The sequence below is a fragment of the Dunckerocampus dactyliophorus genome, chromosome 9 (assembly GCF_027744805.1).
Source record: "Dunckerocampus dactyliophorus isolate RoL2022-P2 chromosome 9, RoL_Ddac_1.1, whole genome shotgun sequence".
In the NCBI taxonomy this organism is placed as follows: Eukaryota; Metazoa; Chordata; class Actinopteri; order Syngnathiformes; family Syngnathidae; genus Dunckerocampus; species Dunckerocampus dactyliophorus.
In genome coordinates, this window is record NC_072827.1 from 18,694,793 (window position 1) to 18,710,945 (window position 16,153).

Genomic DNA, 16,153 nt, shown 5'->3' on the forward strand with positions numbered 1-16,153 from the left:
AAGAAAATAGAGCATTATGCAAGGATGATAGGGTTCTGCAGGATGATAGCAAAGCATTACTGAAAGACAATGCTCCCTTGCGCGCGCTACTCTTAAGGAAGCCAAAACCCTATAGAAGAAAATACAGCATTATGCAAGAATGTCAGGATTCTACAAGATGACAGACATCAAGGCATTATTGGAGGATAATGGCACCACTCTTGATGAAGAAAAAGAAGCAACGTAAAATATCACTGCGCAAATGAGAAATATAATTGATGAGATGGATCAGAATGCACGAATAAATGAAGTGATCCTCACAGGGCTCCGAATTACACTCCGGTCAAAAGATTGGACAGTACAAAGGAGGTGGATGTGTATCAACACAATCGACGCGTGTTCCCACTACATAGAAGACACAACACCACACCTGTCATCATTCTTTAGTTCACCAACAGAGAATTCAAAATTGCACTGCTGAAACAAGTAAAAAAGCTGAAAGGCACATACGTCTACATGAACGAGCATCACACAAAACACAACACTGACATCACCAAAAAGCACAAGACTTGAGGAAGCAGGGAAAAATACAAAGCACTTGGAGCACCAACAGTAAAATCTACATCAAGCCAAATTGAGGTCCAGGAGAAGCAAGAGTGCTTGTTGTCAAAGATCAACAATCTGGATACATATTAAAGACCGTATTACCATGACAACAAAGAAAATGGAGGATACAACTCATGAAGAAAGAGCCATACAGTTAGAAGGATTACATTCTACAACATTTGACTTTGATACCATCGGTGCAAGAGCCTGCTCAACAAAAGACTACAATTAGTAAGCCATGTAACTACATTCAATGACACTCGCATTGCAACACAAAAGATGTCAGGAAGTGGATCCGGATACCAACAGGGAGTGCTTTGATTGTATGGAAGAATAAGTAAACGGTGAATTAGTGTATGTTGAATAAAGGTAGTGAACATACAGTGTGTATTAGCAATTGATGTGATACGAAGATGTGGTAGGATTAAATAAGCTCTGCTTCTTCCTACTCCTTTTCGGACATGTGGAATTGTGAATTATAACATAAAGCCTTCAATGTAAACTGTTTGCATGTTTGAAATAAATTAAACAATAAACATAACATTTAAATAATTATTTCTAAATAACTTCAAATAATTAAATTACAAAAAATCTAAATTTTATATATAGTAATAAAATGTTCAAAAATAATACATAAAAACATATGTGTATTATTTTTTAGATTCTACATTTGTTTTTTCAATAAAAAACATAATTTTGTAATAATTGTATACTATACTGTATGCATTTTTGCCCGTGTGTCCAGACTGTAGGGACAGCCATAAAGCTAACATGCATAGGATAATGTGCAGGATGTGCGGAGGTAATCAAGTATAATAGACTAACAGAAGTATAAACCAGCTGTAACTAAAGGGCCACAGAGGAATTAAAGAACATTGCACAATTGTGCGGTTACTTCCTTGACCCTATCAGCACCAACATTTACCACGTTCTTCCTTCACCCCGGTTCAATGTTACATTCATTGCATTTTACATTTCAATGTAAAACTGGTTAAGAACACGTTATGTACACAGTCTGTGTGGGAGCAAGCTGCCTGGCTGTTGAGTAGAAGACTTTCCAGGAGAATTTCCAGAGGGAATGAAGAAAATCCCGGAGGAAATGTGCGTGTGTGTGTGTATTGTGGTTGTTGTCCATGGTGACCAACATCAACAGGCAGAGGACAACCACCAGACATCTTCGTCTGACTGCATGTCCACAAAGTCCTCCAAAACAACTTTAATTTGAAAGAACTGGACTTTGGACAATGAATGAAAGTTCCAGCGTCAGTGATCCAGATTCTGGATGGCACAGGTGGCTCAGATGGCCTCAGAGGCTCAAAGTTGCAGATGAGGGAGAAGATAGTAGCAACACAGACAAAGAAGACAACTGCAGCCTGGATGGTGCATCCCAAACAGAGTTAAGAACAATTTTTCAAATTGTTGTCTGTTATCTTGTATTGATGGTATTTTCATGTGAGATAAGTACGTCAAACTTTTAGGCATGCCAATTAATAACAGTCCAACACATTTTAAAGGATATGTAAGTATGTAGCTAAAGTCAAAGATCGAACAGCTTGTTGCATTTTCTGCCATCTCTTCTCTACAGTACGTTTGGGGTGGACGATATTGCAAATTTTGGTATCGATCCGGCCAGTATTGCCAATATGATACTGGTATAATACTTTGTACTTGAATGATTTTATGGTTTTGCCTTTAATTTGTTGATCATGATTCTAGTCACAATAAAACACATGAGAACAATATTTTTCTCAACAAACTTTTGTGAACAATTTAACAGTATGTACCTAAAACAATATGGGACAATTATTCCCTTTTATTACATACAATTGTTTGAGTAAAATAACGAAAGCAAAAAATACTATTGGCTCTCTTTCAAATACTTCAATTTTTTACCCCCAAAGCCTGTCAACTGTCAGGCCTGTTGTCATGCCCTTTTCAGGGACTTCCCCCTGCCTGCCTGTGTCTGCACGTGTTCCTCATTACCTGCTTCTTATACAGTACCTGTATATACCCTCTAGTCCAGGGGTGGGCAAACTTTTTGACTCATGTTTTAAAAAAATTGGCCAGGGGGCCAGACCATACATTTGATACATGCACACTATTTTACGCCTATAATGTAATTCAAACAGTCCACCTGCAATTACTTGTTTTACTTTTCTGTAAAAGTGTCATACAATCTGATATAGGGGGTATTCTGCGAAGCGTGTTTAGTAGGTTAGCAAGCTTTGTCGAGTATAAAGTGAGCAGACACAGGTGTTCAGCGAAGGTAGCTCTCTTTTAAAGCAGCTGTATCGCCATGGTAACTTAGGCTAAGCTCATACCCTGGTCTGGACCAGGTTATGTCCAGGCTTTCAGCTTAAAACGGGCTATGAAAGTGTTACTGTTTCACAGTTTAACTAATTCGGAGATGGCGTCACCATTTATTTAGAATCTACGCGGTTCCCGAGGGGACAAGGAAAAAATATTTTTTTTAAAAGAACATTCCCTGATAATATAATCCATCTATAAGTGATATAGATTTTCAGCCGAGGCAATACGCTAGATATGCTCACGCGAGCACCAGAAATTATTATCCTTCGAAATCCAATGTAAATTTGTTTGATGATCTGAAACATGGTCGCACGGTGGTCAAGTGGTTAGCATGTTGGCCACACAGGAGATCTGGAAGATCTGGATTCGAATCTCCGTTGGGCATCTCTGTGCGTGTGTGGGTTTTCTCCAGGTACTCCGGTTTCCTCCCACATTCCAAAAACATGCATGTTAGGTTAATTGGTGACTAAATTGTCTATAGGTATGAATGTGAGTGTGACTGTCTACATGTGCCCTGCGATTGGCTGGCGACCAGTCCAGGGTGTACCCCGCCTGTGGCCCAAACTCAGCTGGGATAGGCTCCAGCATACCCGTGACCCTAGCGAGGATAAGCGTCATAGAAAATGAAAGTGAAATCAGGAAGGGGGCAAACACTTTTTCACACCTTGTGTCCCTTTTTTGAGGAGCACTTTAAACATCAGACCACATCATCATTTATTGCAAAACAACAAACAATTGTAATAAATAACAGATTACAACAAGCAGTGTAACAACATTTATAAAAGTAGAAAATGTAGCAAATATACATATGAAATAGAAATAACAATAGAACAAACGTCATCAACAAATGTATAAACCTTGTCAAGCATCATTTCAAGGTTTAGAAACCTCCCTGTTTTAGCCTCACTCTCCTCGTGTCGTTGAGGTTCTCTCTCAGATTGTTTGTAAGAAAGGCCAGAATTGCCTTTTGTTGTATTAGACTTTTCCATACTGAGATTGTAGCTTTTGAAAGGTCCTGGAGTGCTGTATTGTGTAGCAGCTGACTTCACTTGATGTTCTCTCTCAGATTGTTTTGTAAGAAAGTCCAGAATTGCCTTTTGTTGTATTAGACTTTTCCATACTGAGATTGTAGCTTTTGAAAGGTCCTGGAGTGCTGTATTGTGTAGCAGCTGACTTCACTTGGCTCAGCATCTCCTGCAAGAATTACACATCTGCATGAATGATGGGCTTCAACTATTAACTCATTGTAAATAGAATAATAATCATAATTGTAGTATAGTAACAGTGTGCTGAAAACAAATATAGAGTGATGGTAAAAAAAATGTGCTGTCCACATATGGTCATGTTGTTTACTTGTTTTATTTCGCTCACTTCCTGACCATCCAGACTGTATGCTGAATAGAGTAAATGTATCTCACCATGACAATTGTTGGTGGACTAGGGTGGCTATGATTCACAGCAAACAGACTTTTTCACTACAATGTGCTGCATTACATGAATGATTACATTAGAAAACGCCAACGTCACTGTACACTCTGGAGCGGTGCGAGCCCCCTGCCATGGCCGGGCGAGGTGCATCCGAGCAGCCTCCGCGCTACCATGGAGCTCGGGAGGATAAAGTGGGGGATATCCACCCTCCGTGGCCGAGAAAGGGGGCTCTTTGATCGGACAGAAACATGGCACTCTCTCGGCCAGTTCAGTAATGTAGATTCCCCGCGCTAGCGAGCAATTTATTTTAAAATAAAACAATGAACAGGCTAATGTGGTCGCTATCTAATCATTGTCTTATCGATTATGAAATGCAGTAGATTACAGTGAAGTCAAATATCGGTGTTAGCCGACTAGTTATAACTCGCGAACACCAACAATTCAAAACATGGTGAATATTTCCGTGGAGTAGCAAATGATTGAATATATAATAAACCATCAGTGACATTACAGTAAAACTCAATAATTATGCATAGTTACTTACATTTCTTCTCAGCGGGTGTTGTAGCTCCGCCTTCCCCTTCGTTTCAAGTGCGGTCAGCGAGTTGTTTTGGAGGACCTAATTTTCAAGGGGTGTATACCCCTTAGCACTTACCCCTTACCCCTCGGTTTAAGGAGAATTGGGACACCACTTGATTCTCGTGAACGCACAAAACCTAGGGGTAAGGGGTAAGACGAGAGGTAAGGGGTACAATTGGGATTTAGCCTTAGTCTCTCAGTTGTCTGTTCATGCTCTGCCTGTTTTTGACCACATCTTTTACCTGCCTTTTTACACCTCCTGTGTACCAACCCATGCTGAAGTATTAAGACTTACCTGAGATTTGCATACTGACTCTGTCTTTGGGTCCTCCTTCCCACTACGAGTCCTGACTGAACAAACTGGCCAAGCAAGGAGTTGAAACCTGTTCGTTGGGCCCTCAGGAACCAAGCTCAGTGGCTTCATCAGCAAGAGGAACAACTCACCATGCTGGTTAGCAGCCTCGAGAGCTTGTTGGAGCATCAGGATTCAATGATGGACACCCTGGGAGGCCAGCTCAATGCTCTGTTGTTAGCACCTCCTTTGACAGCTCAACGTCCTGCATCAAAGCCACCACTTAGCTTGGTTGCTACCAGCTCCCAGGTGTCACGAACAGAGTGGTTTTCCTTTGAATGAAGCGACAATACTACATTTTGAACTCCAAGCTTCTGCATCCCTCTCCAAACATTCCTCTCCAATCAGTAGCTTTTCCTATATCTGATGGGCAGGGCTAGAGCATGGAACACCACTGAATGGAGTTGTCATTCGACCATGTGTGCCATGTTTGCCGTTTGCCAAAGTTTAGAGCAAATGTTCCAGCACCAGCCACCTGGCAGAGAGGCAGTCCGCTCTCTCCTAAAGCTATGTTAGGGGCAGTGTCGCGTTGCAGACTATGCCATAGAGTTCCAAACACTTGCAGCTGAAAGCGATTGGGATGCCTCTGCATTACTTGACACATTTTTTACTTGGACTGTGTAATTATGTCAAAGAGCAAATGATCCCACCTCCTGGAGGATCTTTGTAACTGCTTGCCTTGGTGGGTAGGCGTCTGTGTGACTGCAAGGAGGAGAGGGGGAGGTTCGTGAATGAGCGGCTCACTTCGTCGACACACCCAGATCAGGTCGCTTGCTGCCACTGTGCCACCACCACCGCCATCCTTTGAAGAACTCATGCACTTAAACAGCTGTCTCAAGAGAAATGATTCAAATGTCATCAAGGGGAACGCAGAGTGGCAAACTGTCATCTCCAGGTGGCAAATGTAGGCCACCATGTACAAGCGTGTGAGTTTTTTGTAAGTCTAAATGTTGTTATTAGCAGTCTTGCGCTGTACAAGCCATTAGTTCAGTTTTGCTCTTGGCCTGTTTGTGGACTCAAGATCTGATGTTAATCTGATTAGTCCTTCTCTCGCCAAGAGATTAAAGCTCGGAGTGTTTCGCCTACGACATCCTCTGGCAGTCAAGGGGGTGGACGGCAGTCCTCTAGGCAAGATTAGTCACAGGACTCAGCTGGTAAAGATCATATCCTCGGACAGTCTCACAAAGCAATTAAGTCTTTTTTCCAAGTAATATCACAAGGTCCTCCTTGGGTACCCGTGTCTATAAAGACACAACCCCTACTTCAACTGGTCTACAGGCCAGATTGTCTCCTTGGGTTCTGGATGTCAGAATACTTGCCCAATGTCAACTCCACCCTGAAGCAATGAGAGAAGATCAATGTATCCCCGTTTCATCTAGCCGGATTTCTGCCCCTCTTGGTTCTCATGACTGTACCATTGACCTGCTGCCAGGTGCTACACCCCCATGGGAAAACTACTTTCTCTGTTGCCTCCTGAGTGTTGAGTCATGTAAGAATACGTTCAGGAGTGGCTCTGTGGGCACTGTGAGTACTTAGTACAGTGTTCCCTCGTTCCACCGTGGTTCACCTTTCGCGGACTCACTGTTTTGCAGATTTTTTAGTGCAATTATAGTGCTTTTTAAAAAAAAAATTTACAGCATTTAAATGCTGTTACAGGCCGGGCATGGCCCTTATGTTCTTATTCTTTCTTGTGTTTCCTTTCTTTTCTTGGGAGAATGAACAGAATAAGATTTTCATTGCATGGTATAACTGCTGTTTTACCATGCACATGACAATAAAACTCTTGAATCTTGAATCTTGAATCTTGAATCTTTAAGAAGAACTGCATTGTGTGAAGTTGAGTGTTGTAGTTCTGACTGACTGTAGACCATTGTCGATCAATCTCCTTCGTGCCCTCTCTTTTTGTGGTCATGGCTACCAAACTAGCTAACAGTGTGAGCCGCTTGCTAACCGCCAATCCCGAAAAAACAGAAGAAGCTTATCGTGTGAGGAAAATACGACGATATGTTTTAACAAGGATACAAAAACGTTGTAGGTTGTCCCATAGCCTATTCCTTTAAAATCTGAACCTTCTCTTTCAGACTTCAGAATGTGAGAAGTGTTTTGTTAAGATCATAGTGAGTTTCTCCACTGGTCCAGTGCTCTCATCCCTGACTCTAGCCAGCAGTTTGTGGTCGAAGTGGACGCTTCTGATATTGGTGTGGTGGCCATCCTCTTTCAAATTTGTGCCATGGACGATAAATTTCACTCTTGTGCTTACTTACAAGAAATTGTCTACCACAGGGCATAACTATGCCATAATTTCTCAATTTCCTACCAGCCCTGGTCTTCCATATTGTTGGATTTTGTTTCTGGGCTGCCACCTTCCAAGGGGAAGACCACGGTTCTCAAAGTTGTGGACAGATTTTCCAAGATGACACGCCTTGTTCCTATTGTTAAATTACCCTCAGCCGCCCTGCTCAGTAATATATTTTGTATTTTTGGGCATAGTGGGCATAGTGCCTGATCGTGGTCCTTAATTTGTTTGTTTTGGAAGGAATTATGTGGTTTGCTGGGATCCACCATCAGCCTCCCTTCCGGGTTCCACCCCTAGTCAAATGGCCAGGCAGAAAGGCTCAACCAAGTGCTGGAGACCAAGCTACGGTGTCTGGCCTCTCAGAAAATGTCTTCTTGTTTTTAGCACTACTTGTGGGAAGATCTGGCTATCCCACAATACCTGTCCTTCCTTGTCCACCAGTTTCCACTTCACGTGGTGTTTGGTCACCAGCCCTCTCTGTTTTCTTCACCTGTCAAGGATTGCACAGTTCTCTCTGCTTTGTCTTGGTGGGACATTACAGAATAAACTGGGGAAGTGGGCCTGCAGCAACCTTCAGCGCCAGTCGGACATTTACAAGGCAGAAGCGGATCATAAGAATACACCCGCCCTATCCATGCTTTTGGCCAGTAAGTCTGGTGTTCACTGAGAACCTTTCTTTATGGGTCCAAGAAGCTTGCTCTCTGTTTCGTGGGCCCATTCCCCTAGGCCAAAGTTATTAACCCTGTTTCCATGCATCGATCCATGCGAGTCCATCCCACATTTCACGTCAGCTAGATCAAACCTTCTAAGTCCAGTACCTTCGTCGAGTTGAAACAGCCACCGTAGAAAAGGGGTACATGTGAGTACCCTGTAGTGTCCCTTGCCTGACGAACTACACTGCTAGTGAGGTAGTAGCTCAGTTTATCTTGCAGCTGGACGTGAGATGACATTCTCGCCTCTGTGGAGCAGCCTCTTTGGATTTGTTTTTTGTGAGTCTTTCAGTTATGATGACGATGGTGATGACTTTCTTTCTTTCACAATTATGTCACCTCATATGATGTATAGAGGCTTTGTGACACAAGCCTAAGATCTCAATGCCACAAAAAAACTTGTCTTGCCTCGTTGAAAGACCAAGGTTGCAACATTAGCGTCTTTCGTCACAACGTCGAGTCCGAGTCACGCATCGCTCATGGCCGACATAGATGAGAAGATCAGCTCCACTCTATTGCCGAATGTCTGGCAGCTACCCGATGACTCGGAGCATAAGCGTGACTTGGGAGACGTGTTGCTGCGTGCCACCAGTGAGATAAAGTCCCTGCAGGAGGAAAACCATGCCCTGAAGCAGCAAATTGTCCTCCTGGAGATCAGTCATGTCTCGGAGCTCAACAGCAGAGATGAAATTCTGGCCAAAGTCCTTTGGAGGCGCCGCGCTCGCACCCGAGCCTACGTGGACACGTTGTACCAGCTGACGGTGCGTGAGATGCAGCTGAAGGAGAGTGAGGAGCAGTGGAGGAGCAGGTATGACGCCCTGGAGCTGAACCTCCGTCGGCAGATGACAGACTCCCAGGAGAGCTGGAGGAAGAGGCTAGATGAGATGGAGATGGAGCTTCTTCTGGAGAGGCAATGGAATGAGAGGACCAGCCATACTGAGGAGGACGCTCAGGTCTACGTCTGTGAGACAGACCAGCTGCAGGTCAGAGGACCACATAAGTCCAGCTAACAGATTTAACGGCTTTTTTGGCGCTAACACACAAAATACAACGTCTTTGTTCCAGGGTCAACAACCCGACACTCCCTGTGAAATGGAACACTCAGAAAAGATGGAGCAACCTCAGGAGGAGCTGATGATGAAGGCCACAGAAAGTGCGTCCGTTGAGTCCAACCAGAGGGAGGTGGAGTGCAAGAAGGAGAGCGACGTGAATGACATGAAGAAGAAAAAGAAGAAGAATAAGAACAAGAGATGGCAAGTGAAGAAGAAGAACAGAAGTTGCTTGAATGACTGAAAAGCAGCAGTGTAACACACAAACCAAATTCACCTCCTTCATGTGCTCCCCGCCAATCAGCTGCAATATGCATTGTAAAATGTGCACACTGCAAACGTTATATATATCATATTTATATATCACACAAACTGATTTACGTGGAAGGTGTATTTATTGAGATGCATAATGTTGTAAATATTTGAAAATATATTGTGCAGTATTTTATTTGTTGTAAAAGTTAAGCAAAAATTACTGTGTGTAATGAGGTATCTTAGAATAATCAACTATTCGACAAGTGGATTCGGAGGAATCTGATTCGACAATCAACCTCACCGTCGAATCGTATGAACATGTCATGTGATCAAGATTGTACCATTCTGACTACATCGGGGTGTCCTCGGTTGCTGCTGAGCATACATTTTTACATAGAATATCTTTGTTTTTGTTATAAATTATCTATTTTGTGTTAATAAAGAATTTTAAATGACGTGTGTGTTTAAACAGAAGACCTACACTTACTATACATTCATAAAATCATCCACTTCAGTTGCACAATCCAAATGAGCTGAGGTGAGTGTTTGGACAACTGTCAACATTGACTGACTTATTGGCTCATAATGGCTACTAAAAGTGCAACTTGTGTCAGCAGCTTCTTGCATATCACGCGACAACAACCAACATGATGTATCATTTAAAACGGGTTAGGCTGTTACGCCAACTTAATTTTGTATGCCGACTTTAATACAATAAATTAGGTTGCAACAAAGTGTTGGCAAGTTGTTTGTCAAGCCATGTTGTTTCCATTTTATGTACACTTTTTTGATGTGTGATATGTCCATTGGCCTTGCTTTCTGTGAAACTAAATAAATCAGTGTGCTGTTGTTTCACAACTACCATGGGATTTGTTTATCTGGGTGTTTTAGCCTTTTTCACTGACGTGGAAAAAGTTGCATATGAGATCTGTTGATTTGTAGAGATCCCCATTAACTGTTCTAAAACTTAAAAAAAAAAATCAACATTTGACAATTAGTTGACTATGGAAAAAATCAAGCCAATTGTTCGACTTAGTAGAAATCCTAAGTAGAAGACAACCTTAGTGTGTAATACAGTCTATCCCATCCAAAGAAATTTTATTAAAATCAAATTAAAATAAATAAATAAATAAATAAATGAATAACTAGGAACAGTCATTGATTCACAGATGTTTGTTTGTTGTTTGTTTAACCTCTTGAACAATGTAATGCAAATGCAAATGAAAGAGCTGCAGCAGGAGATGTGGCAAGATTTGAGATCATACATTGAAAGCCTCAAGGGGAGCTTCTCTGAGATCTGTAATCAGGTCAAAACATGGTGGAAAATAAACATTTTTCATTGGGGTGGAACAGGTGAGGCCATTAATCACATAGAGGTGGCAATGAGTTGATACCTGAATTGTCTAGATGGCCAGTGGGGTTGCCAGAGAGTGACCTGGGGTGGCCACCCCGCAGCTTTTGGACCGTCTGTGAGAGCAATTAATTAGGAGGACGCTGCCCAAGACGTTAGTTAGGGCACTACACTACACTCCAGGTGATTGGCTAATGTTACGGTTTGTAAAAAAAAAGGTTGTTCTGAGGTAGGGTATACAGTATAACATTGAAATAATGTAGAAATGTATGCAACTTACTTTATGTAGGAAACATTTATTATGAAAAATGTAATTGTCTCATCTGCCTGCGTCACAGCCAGCAAGCAGTGAAGACTGATGATGTAATGAGAATCAAGTGGTGTCCCATTTCTTAGTAGCTTCTTCCCCTTGGCCCTTAGTTTTAAGGGGTAGGGATAGAGATAAGACAAAGGGGAAGGCTAAAGGGTGAAATTGGGCTTCAGCCTAAATTATGGAACGGACTGAGTAAAGAGCTCAAACAGTGCACTAAAATGAGCAATTTCAAGAAACAGTACAGGCAGTTGATGTTTACAAAATATAAGGAGGAAGACTCTTGAGCCACAGGGAAATATCTGTACAATGCTATATCATATGACACTTACTCATTATTCTTCATTTCCTAGGACTATTTGAAGTTTCACATTGTCTGTATTCACTCATCACATGTGGAATTGTGAACTGTAAAATGTGACGTATTCCAGTGTAACATGTATGCAGGTTCAAAATAAATTAAATTATTACCATTACTGTATATGATTATTTTTAACACTCCTGCTTTTCTCCTCAGCTGGAGAGGCTGGGTGGTGGACCCGGCCGAGCACTTTTATTACGTGTGGCTGCAGGTGATGATTTTACCCGTCGTCTACAACTGGGTGATCATCATTTTGAGGTACAGTAGTCTCTCTCACATAGAGGTTACACAGAGAAAACGACAGCATCAGAGGCGGCATCCGCCTTTGCTTTTTACACAGAACCTGCAGCAAAGTGGGGCAGTGCAGAATTTCCTTACACACTGGTGCTGTCCTGCATACCAGCTCTCACTTAATCTCTCACCCCATTCTGTGTTAGCAGCTGTTAAACTACACATTTTACACTTGCGTAAATAAATGTGACTGTGACGCAGCTATTTACTGAAGACCTAGCTGCTGTAAAAGGAAATAGTGTGTGTCACATATGATTTTACTTTCACAGAACTTGCTTCACGTCCATCGCCTTCAGCTACCTGCCCGTGTGGCTCACCCTTGACTATGTGTCCGACCTGCTGTATGCCACAGATATGCTTATCGCCATCCGTACCGGTAAGAATGTAAAATTTTACCAGTGCTAACAACTGGCGATACAGTGTTGAAAATAGTCCTGGTTTCTGCTTCTGTGTGGATGCACCGGAGTATGCTATGAAAGCAGCAACCTACCCACACCCCCTTTGTGCTCCTCCAAAAAACATAACCTTGTGTCGTGATGATGCTGACGGAAAATGCTATGATTGCTCAGCTATTAGATGACTCGTTCAAGAGCGTCTTCTCCGACTTCAGATCAACATTTGCAATATAAGTGCTTGTTGTAACATATGGATAAGTTCCAGCTCCAATAACACTCACCGTCTCTCTTTTAGAAGAAGGAGGCTAACAAGCTAAATCAGTGGTTCCCAAACTTTTTACAGTCGCGTACCCCTTCAGACATTTGACCTGATGCCATGTACCCCCTACTCCTGCACACTTAAAAAACATAAACGTTTTTATCTTAATTAACTTGAAATATTGAACATAATTGGATAATTCATTTTGTAGTAATTCCGGGTCAAAATGTGTATTTTGCATGGTCGCATTTTGATAAAGTTTCACATGAGCACTGATAAATAGATATGTAGCCATCCTACATATCTTTTATTCCAGTCTGATGTTGGCATCCTTTTGTATGAATGGGTTGAATGTGAGCTTCACTTTTTTGTCCACTCATGATAGCTATGGTTTACGTCTGCATATTATTTTAATACAAAATTGAAAAGGAAAATTAGATTTTCCTGGTTTCAGTTTGGAGTTCAGTTTGTACAGCACGGAAAAATAAATAGATATTTTCAGTTTCTCAATAGTATTTCAAGTCGGGGGCTGCGTGAATACATTTCTGTCTCCTAGGAGGGGCATGACAGAAAATAAACCACTGCTATAATGCACAGAGCAACGAACAACTTCATGCTCTGTCTCCTTTCTGCTCTGTTCTCCTTGAGGTCAGGAATCAGACTCTGTGTGCCTCTGTCAGGACGCTACATTACAATGACGATACCTTGCAGCCTGTTGCAGCTTGTTGCTTTCAATTTTGCAGGCTGCTGCTAGATTGTGTCATCGACATGCATTATCTCAATAGGACGATAGAATGAAAATCTCTATCGTAAGACAAATTTATAATGTTTTGACTGACTGACATCTAACCTCTCCAGGATACCTGGACCAGGGCATCATAATCAAAGACCTAAATCAGCTCAAGAAGCGCTACCTTCACTCAAAACGTTTTTTAAGAGATCTGGTGTCCCTGCTGCCCACCGACTTGTTCTACTTGGTCTTTGGAATCGAAACGGCCATGGTGAGGATAAACCGTCTTCTTCGGACACCGCGACTCAATGAGGCACTCGATCGCATGGAGACAAGGACCTCTTATCCCAACACTTTCCGCATCTCCAAACTCATGATCTACATCTTTGTCCTGATCCACTGGAATGCCTGTCTCTACTTTGCATTGTCCAACTACATTGGTTTCGGGAGAGATGGCTGGGTTTACCCCAACATCACTAATCCGGTGTTTGCCTCCACGCGCCGTCAGTACTTCTACTGTTTCTGGTTCTCGGCTCAGATCTTCACCACAGTCGGAGACACTCCACTTCCGAGTCGGGAAGAGGCATTCTTATTCATGATAGCCGACCTGCTCATTGCCGTGTTGGTGTTTGCTTCGATAGTTGGCAACGTCGGAAACGTCATCACCAGTCTGAGAGACCGGGACAACGTGTTTTTCCCCAATCATGAGCTGGTAAGACTGCTTGCATCGCTGCTCTTCAGTCTTAGAATTAAAAGTTTGGATGAAAAGTTGCCTTTCCCCATTGCAGGTAAAAGCCTATTTGCGCAGCCATCACATCAGCAAGGAGCTGAGGCAGCGTATTGACAACTGGTACCAACACCTACACATCAACAAGAAGATCATGCGTGAGAATGAAATCCTGCAGCAGCTGCCCGTCCACCTGAGGACCAAGATTGCTGTGAGTGTTCACCTGCCCACTCTCTCCAAAGTCACCATCTTCCAGAGCTGCGAGAAGAGCCTGCTGGAGGAACTGGTGCTAAAGCTAACACCCCAGGTCAAGTGGCTTGTCTTTTCTCTTTGTGTGTTGTGCTTTTCATTTTTCTTGTGGTCAAGATGATGTGATGTTTAATATTTATTCAGTTCCTTGATGTCTATGAAAACACAAACTTTGGCTTCTTCCAGTCCTCCATTTAAATTAATGTAAACTTATCACTTGGTGTGCAGTTGGTGTGCAGTTCCAAATGCCTTGAATTTTCCTCTACTTGCTTAAGTCACATGCTTTGTCAGATGCTCATTCATATACAGTAGATGTTTGTTCGGTTCGGTTGTTTCGTGTTGGTGAACTTTATGATGATGCAAGTACGGTGCCCCCCAAGCACTGACTGCTAAAGACACATGAAGTCTTTATGTTGTATGTCTTGCAGGTGTTCAGTCCAGGAGAGTATGTGTGCAGGAAGGGAGATGTGGGCCATGAAATGTACATCATTAAAGAAGGCAAACTGGCAGTGGTTGCAGACGACGGTGTCACAGAGTTTGCTGTGCTCAGTGAAAGCAATTTCTTTGGCGAAATTAGCATTCTTAACATTAGAGGTATGTCAAGGGCACATTGTATTCTTTCTACGCTTCTCACAACAGTCAGAGATATTGTTCTTGATTCCTTTCTTTCTTTGGTATTTCAGCTCATCTGTGTTAATAATGTTTGTATTTTCTGAAAATGTCCAAATGCTTTAGGCAACAAGTCGGGCAATCGCCGCACTGCCAACATCCGAAGTATCGGCTACTCTGACCTGTTCAGCTTGTCCAAAGAGGACCTGACAGACGTGCTTTCTGAGTATCCAGCGACCAAGCGCCACCTGGAAGAGAAAGGCAGACAGATCCTCACCAAAATGGGGATGCTGGAGGTTGGTGGGGCACAAGAGGAAGATACTGCAGAGAAAGTGGAGGTGAAGATCAGCTGCCTGGAGAGCGTCCTGGAGGCTATGCAAACCAAACTGGCTCGCCTCATGGTGGAAGCGGAGTCAAGCAACCGCAAGATGGAGGCCCGCGTGATGCAGCTGGAGTGGGAGGTGGCCGCTCGCCACAGACGGTTGGCAGAGGGAGAGGACAACCACGATGGAGGGGGACAATGGCTAGGCCTGGGGGTCGGCGAGAATGCCATGTGCGAGAGAGAGGAGGCCGAGGCCGAGGAGCAGGAGGTCGAGTTCTGCATCCGAGGACAGGGTGAAGACAGTAGTGAGGCCGCCAAGAATGACGACAGGAAGAGTGCCAAGAAAGACGTGTAAAGGATGTTGGAGGGAAACAAAGGCGAGTGAGCAGGACGCTGGTAAAGGATATCAAAATCAGTTTTGTTTCATCTGAATAAAATACAGTCAAACCTCGGTTTTCAAACGGCCCTGTTTTCGTATGATTTGATAGAAAATTGTTGCCAGTATTTACCCTCGGTTCTCATACATTGTCTCAGTTATCGTACAATATTGAGTGTAACATTTGCCTCTTATATTTTCCCCTCGGCACGTTGAATCTTCTGGTATTAATTAAGATGTGGAGAGACTACTCCCGGAATTGTTTATTCTGCCATCTTGGATCACACAACCAACACCAAATCTTGTGATAATTAGTCTACACTAGGGATGTGAACGATAAACCGATCCGACCGGATAATTGGTTTGGGGAGCAAACAATTCAGATTTGCCGGCAAAAGGTATCCTGTATCAATAATAATCAGCCATAAATCTTTAATTGATTGTGGAGACATGCTGCGGCGCTAGCTAGCTAGCCGGCATTAGTTAGCTAAATGGCCACTTATCTGTTGCCAGATTGTTTCCTGATCTACACCTTCTTCCTGGTCCTCCCTGCCTCATATATTTGTCCCTGTTTGTTAGCTTTCTGGTCATACCTACCTGTATTGTGAG

At 42.8% G+C, this 16,153-nt stretch overlaps 1 protein-coding gene across 1 annotated transcript; it reads left to right on the forward strand.

The window, feature by feature from the left end:
- Positions 1-11,785: 11,785 nt before the first annotated feature.
- Positions 11,786-15,523, forward strand: cnga4 (cyclic nucleotide gated channel subunit alpha 4). The gene is made up of 6 exons (XM_054786458.1): positions 11,786-11,844; positions 12,147-12,253; positions 13,390-13,973; positions 14,050-14,295; positions 14,666-14,831; positions 14,973-15,523. The coding sequence occupies exons 1-6, from the start codon at positions 11,801-11,803 to the stop codon at positions 15,521-15,523; spliced, it is 1,698 nt and encodes a 565-aa protein (XP_054642433.1). The 5' UTR covers positions 11,786-11,800.
- The last annotated feature ends 630 nt before the right edge of the window (positions 15,524-16,153 follow it).

Excerpts from the sequence above, each read along its gene's own strand:
- cnga4 (XM_054786458.1), top strand. The coding sequence starts at position 11,801 with ATGATTTTACCCGTCGTCTACAACTGGGTGATCATCATTTTGAG. Across the intron at positions 12,254-13,389 it reads GCTTATCGCCATCCGTACCG|GATACCTGGACCAGGGCATC; the intron begins GTAAGAATGTAA and ends TAACCTCTCCAG. Across the intron at positions 14,296-14,665 it reads TGCTAAAGCTAACACCCCAG|GTGTTCAGTCCAGGAGAGTA; the intron begins GTCAAGTGGCTT and ends TATGTCTTGCAG.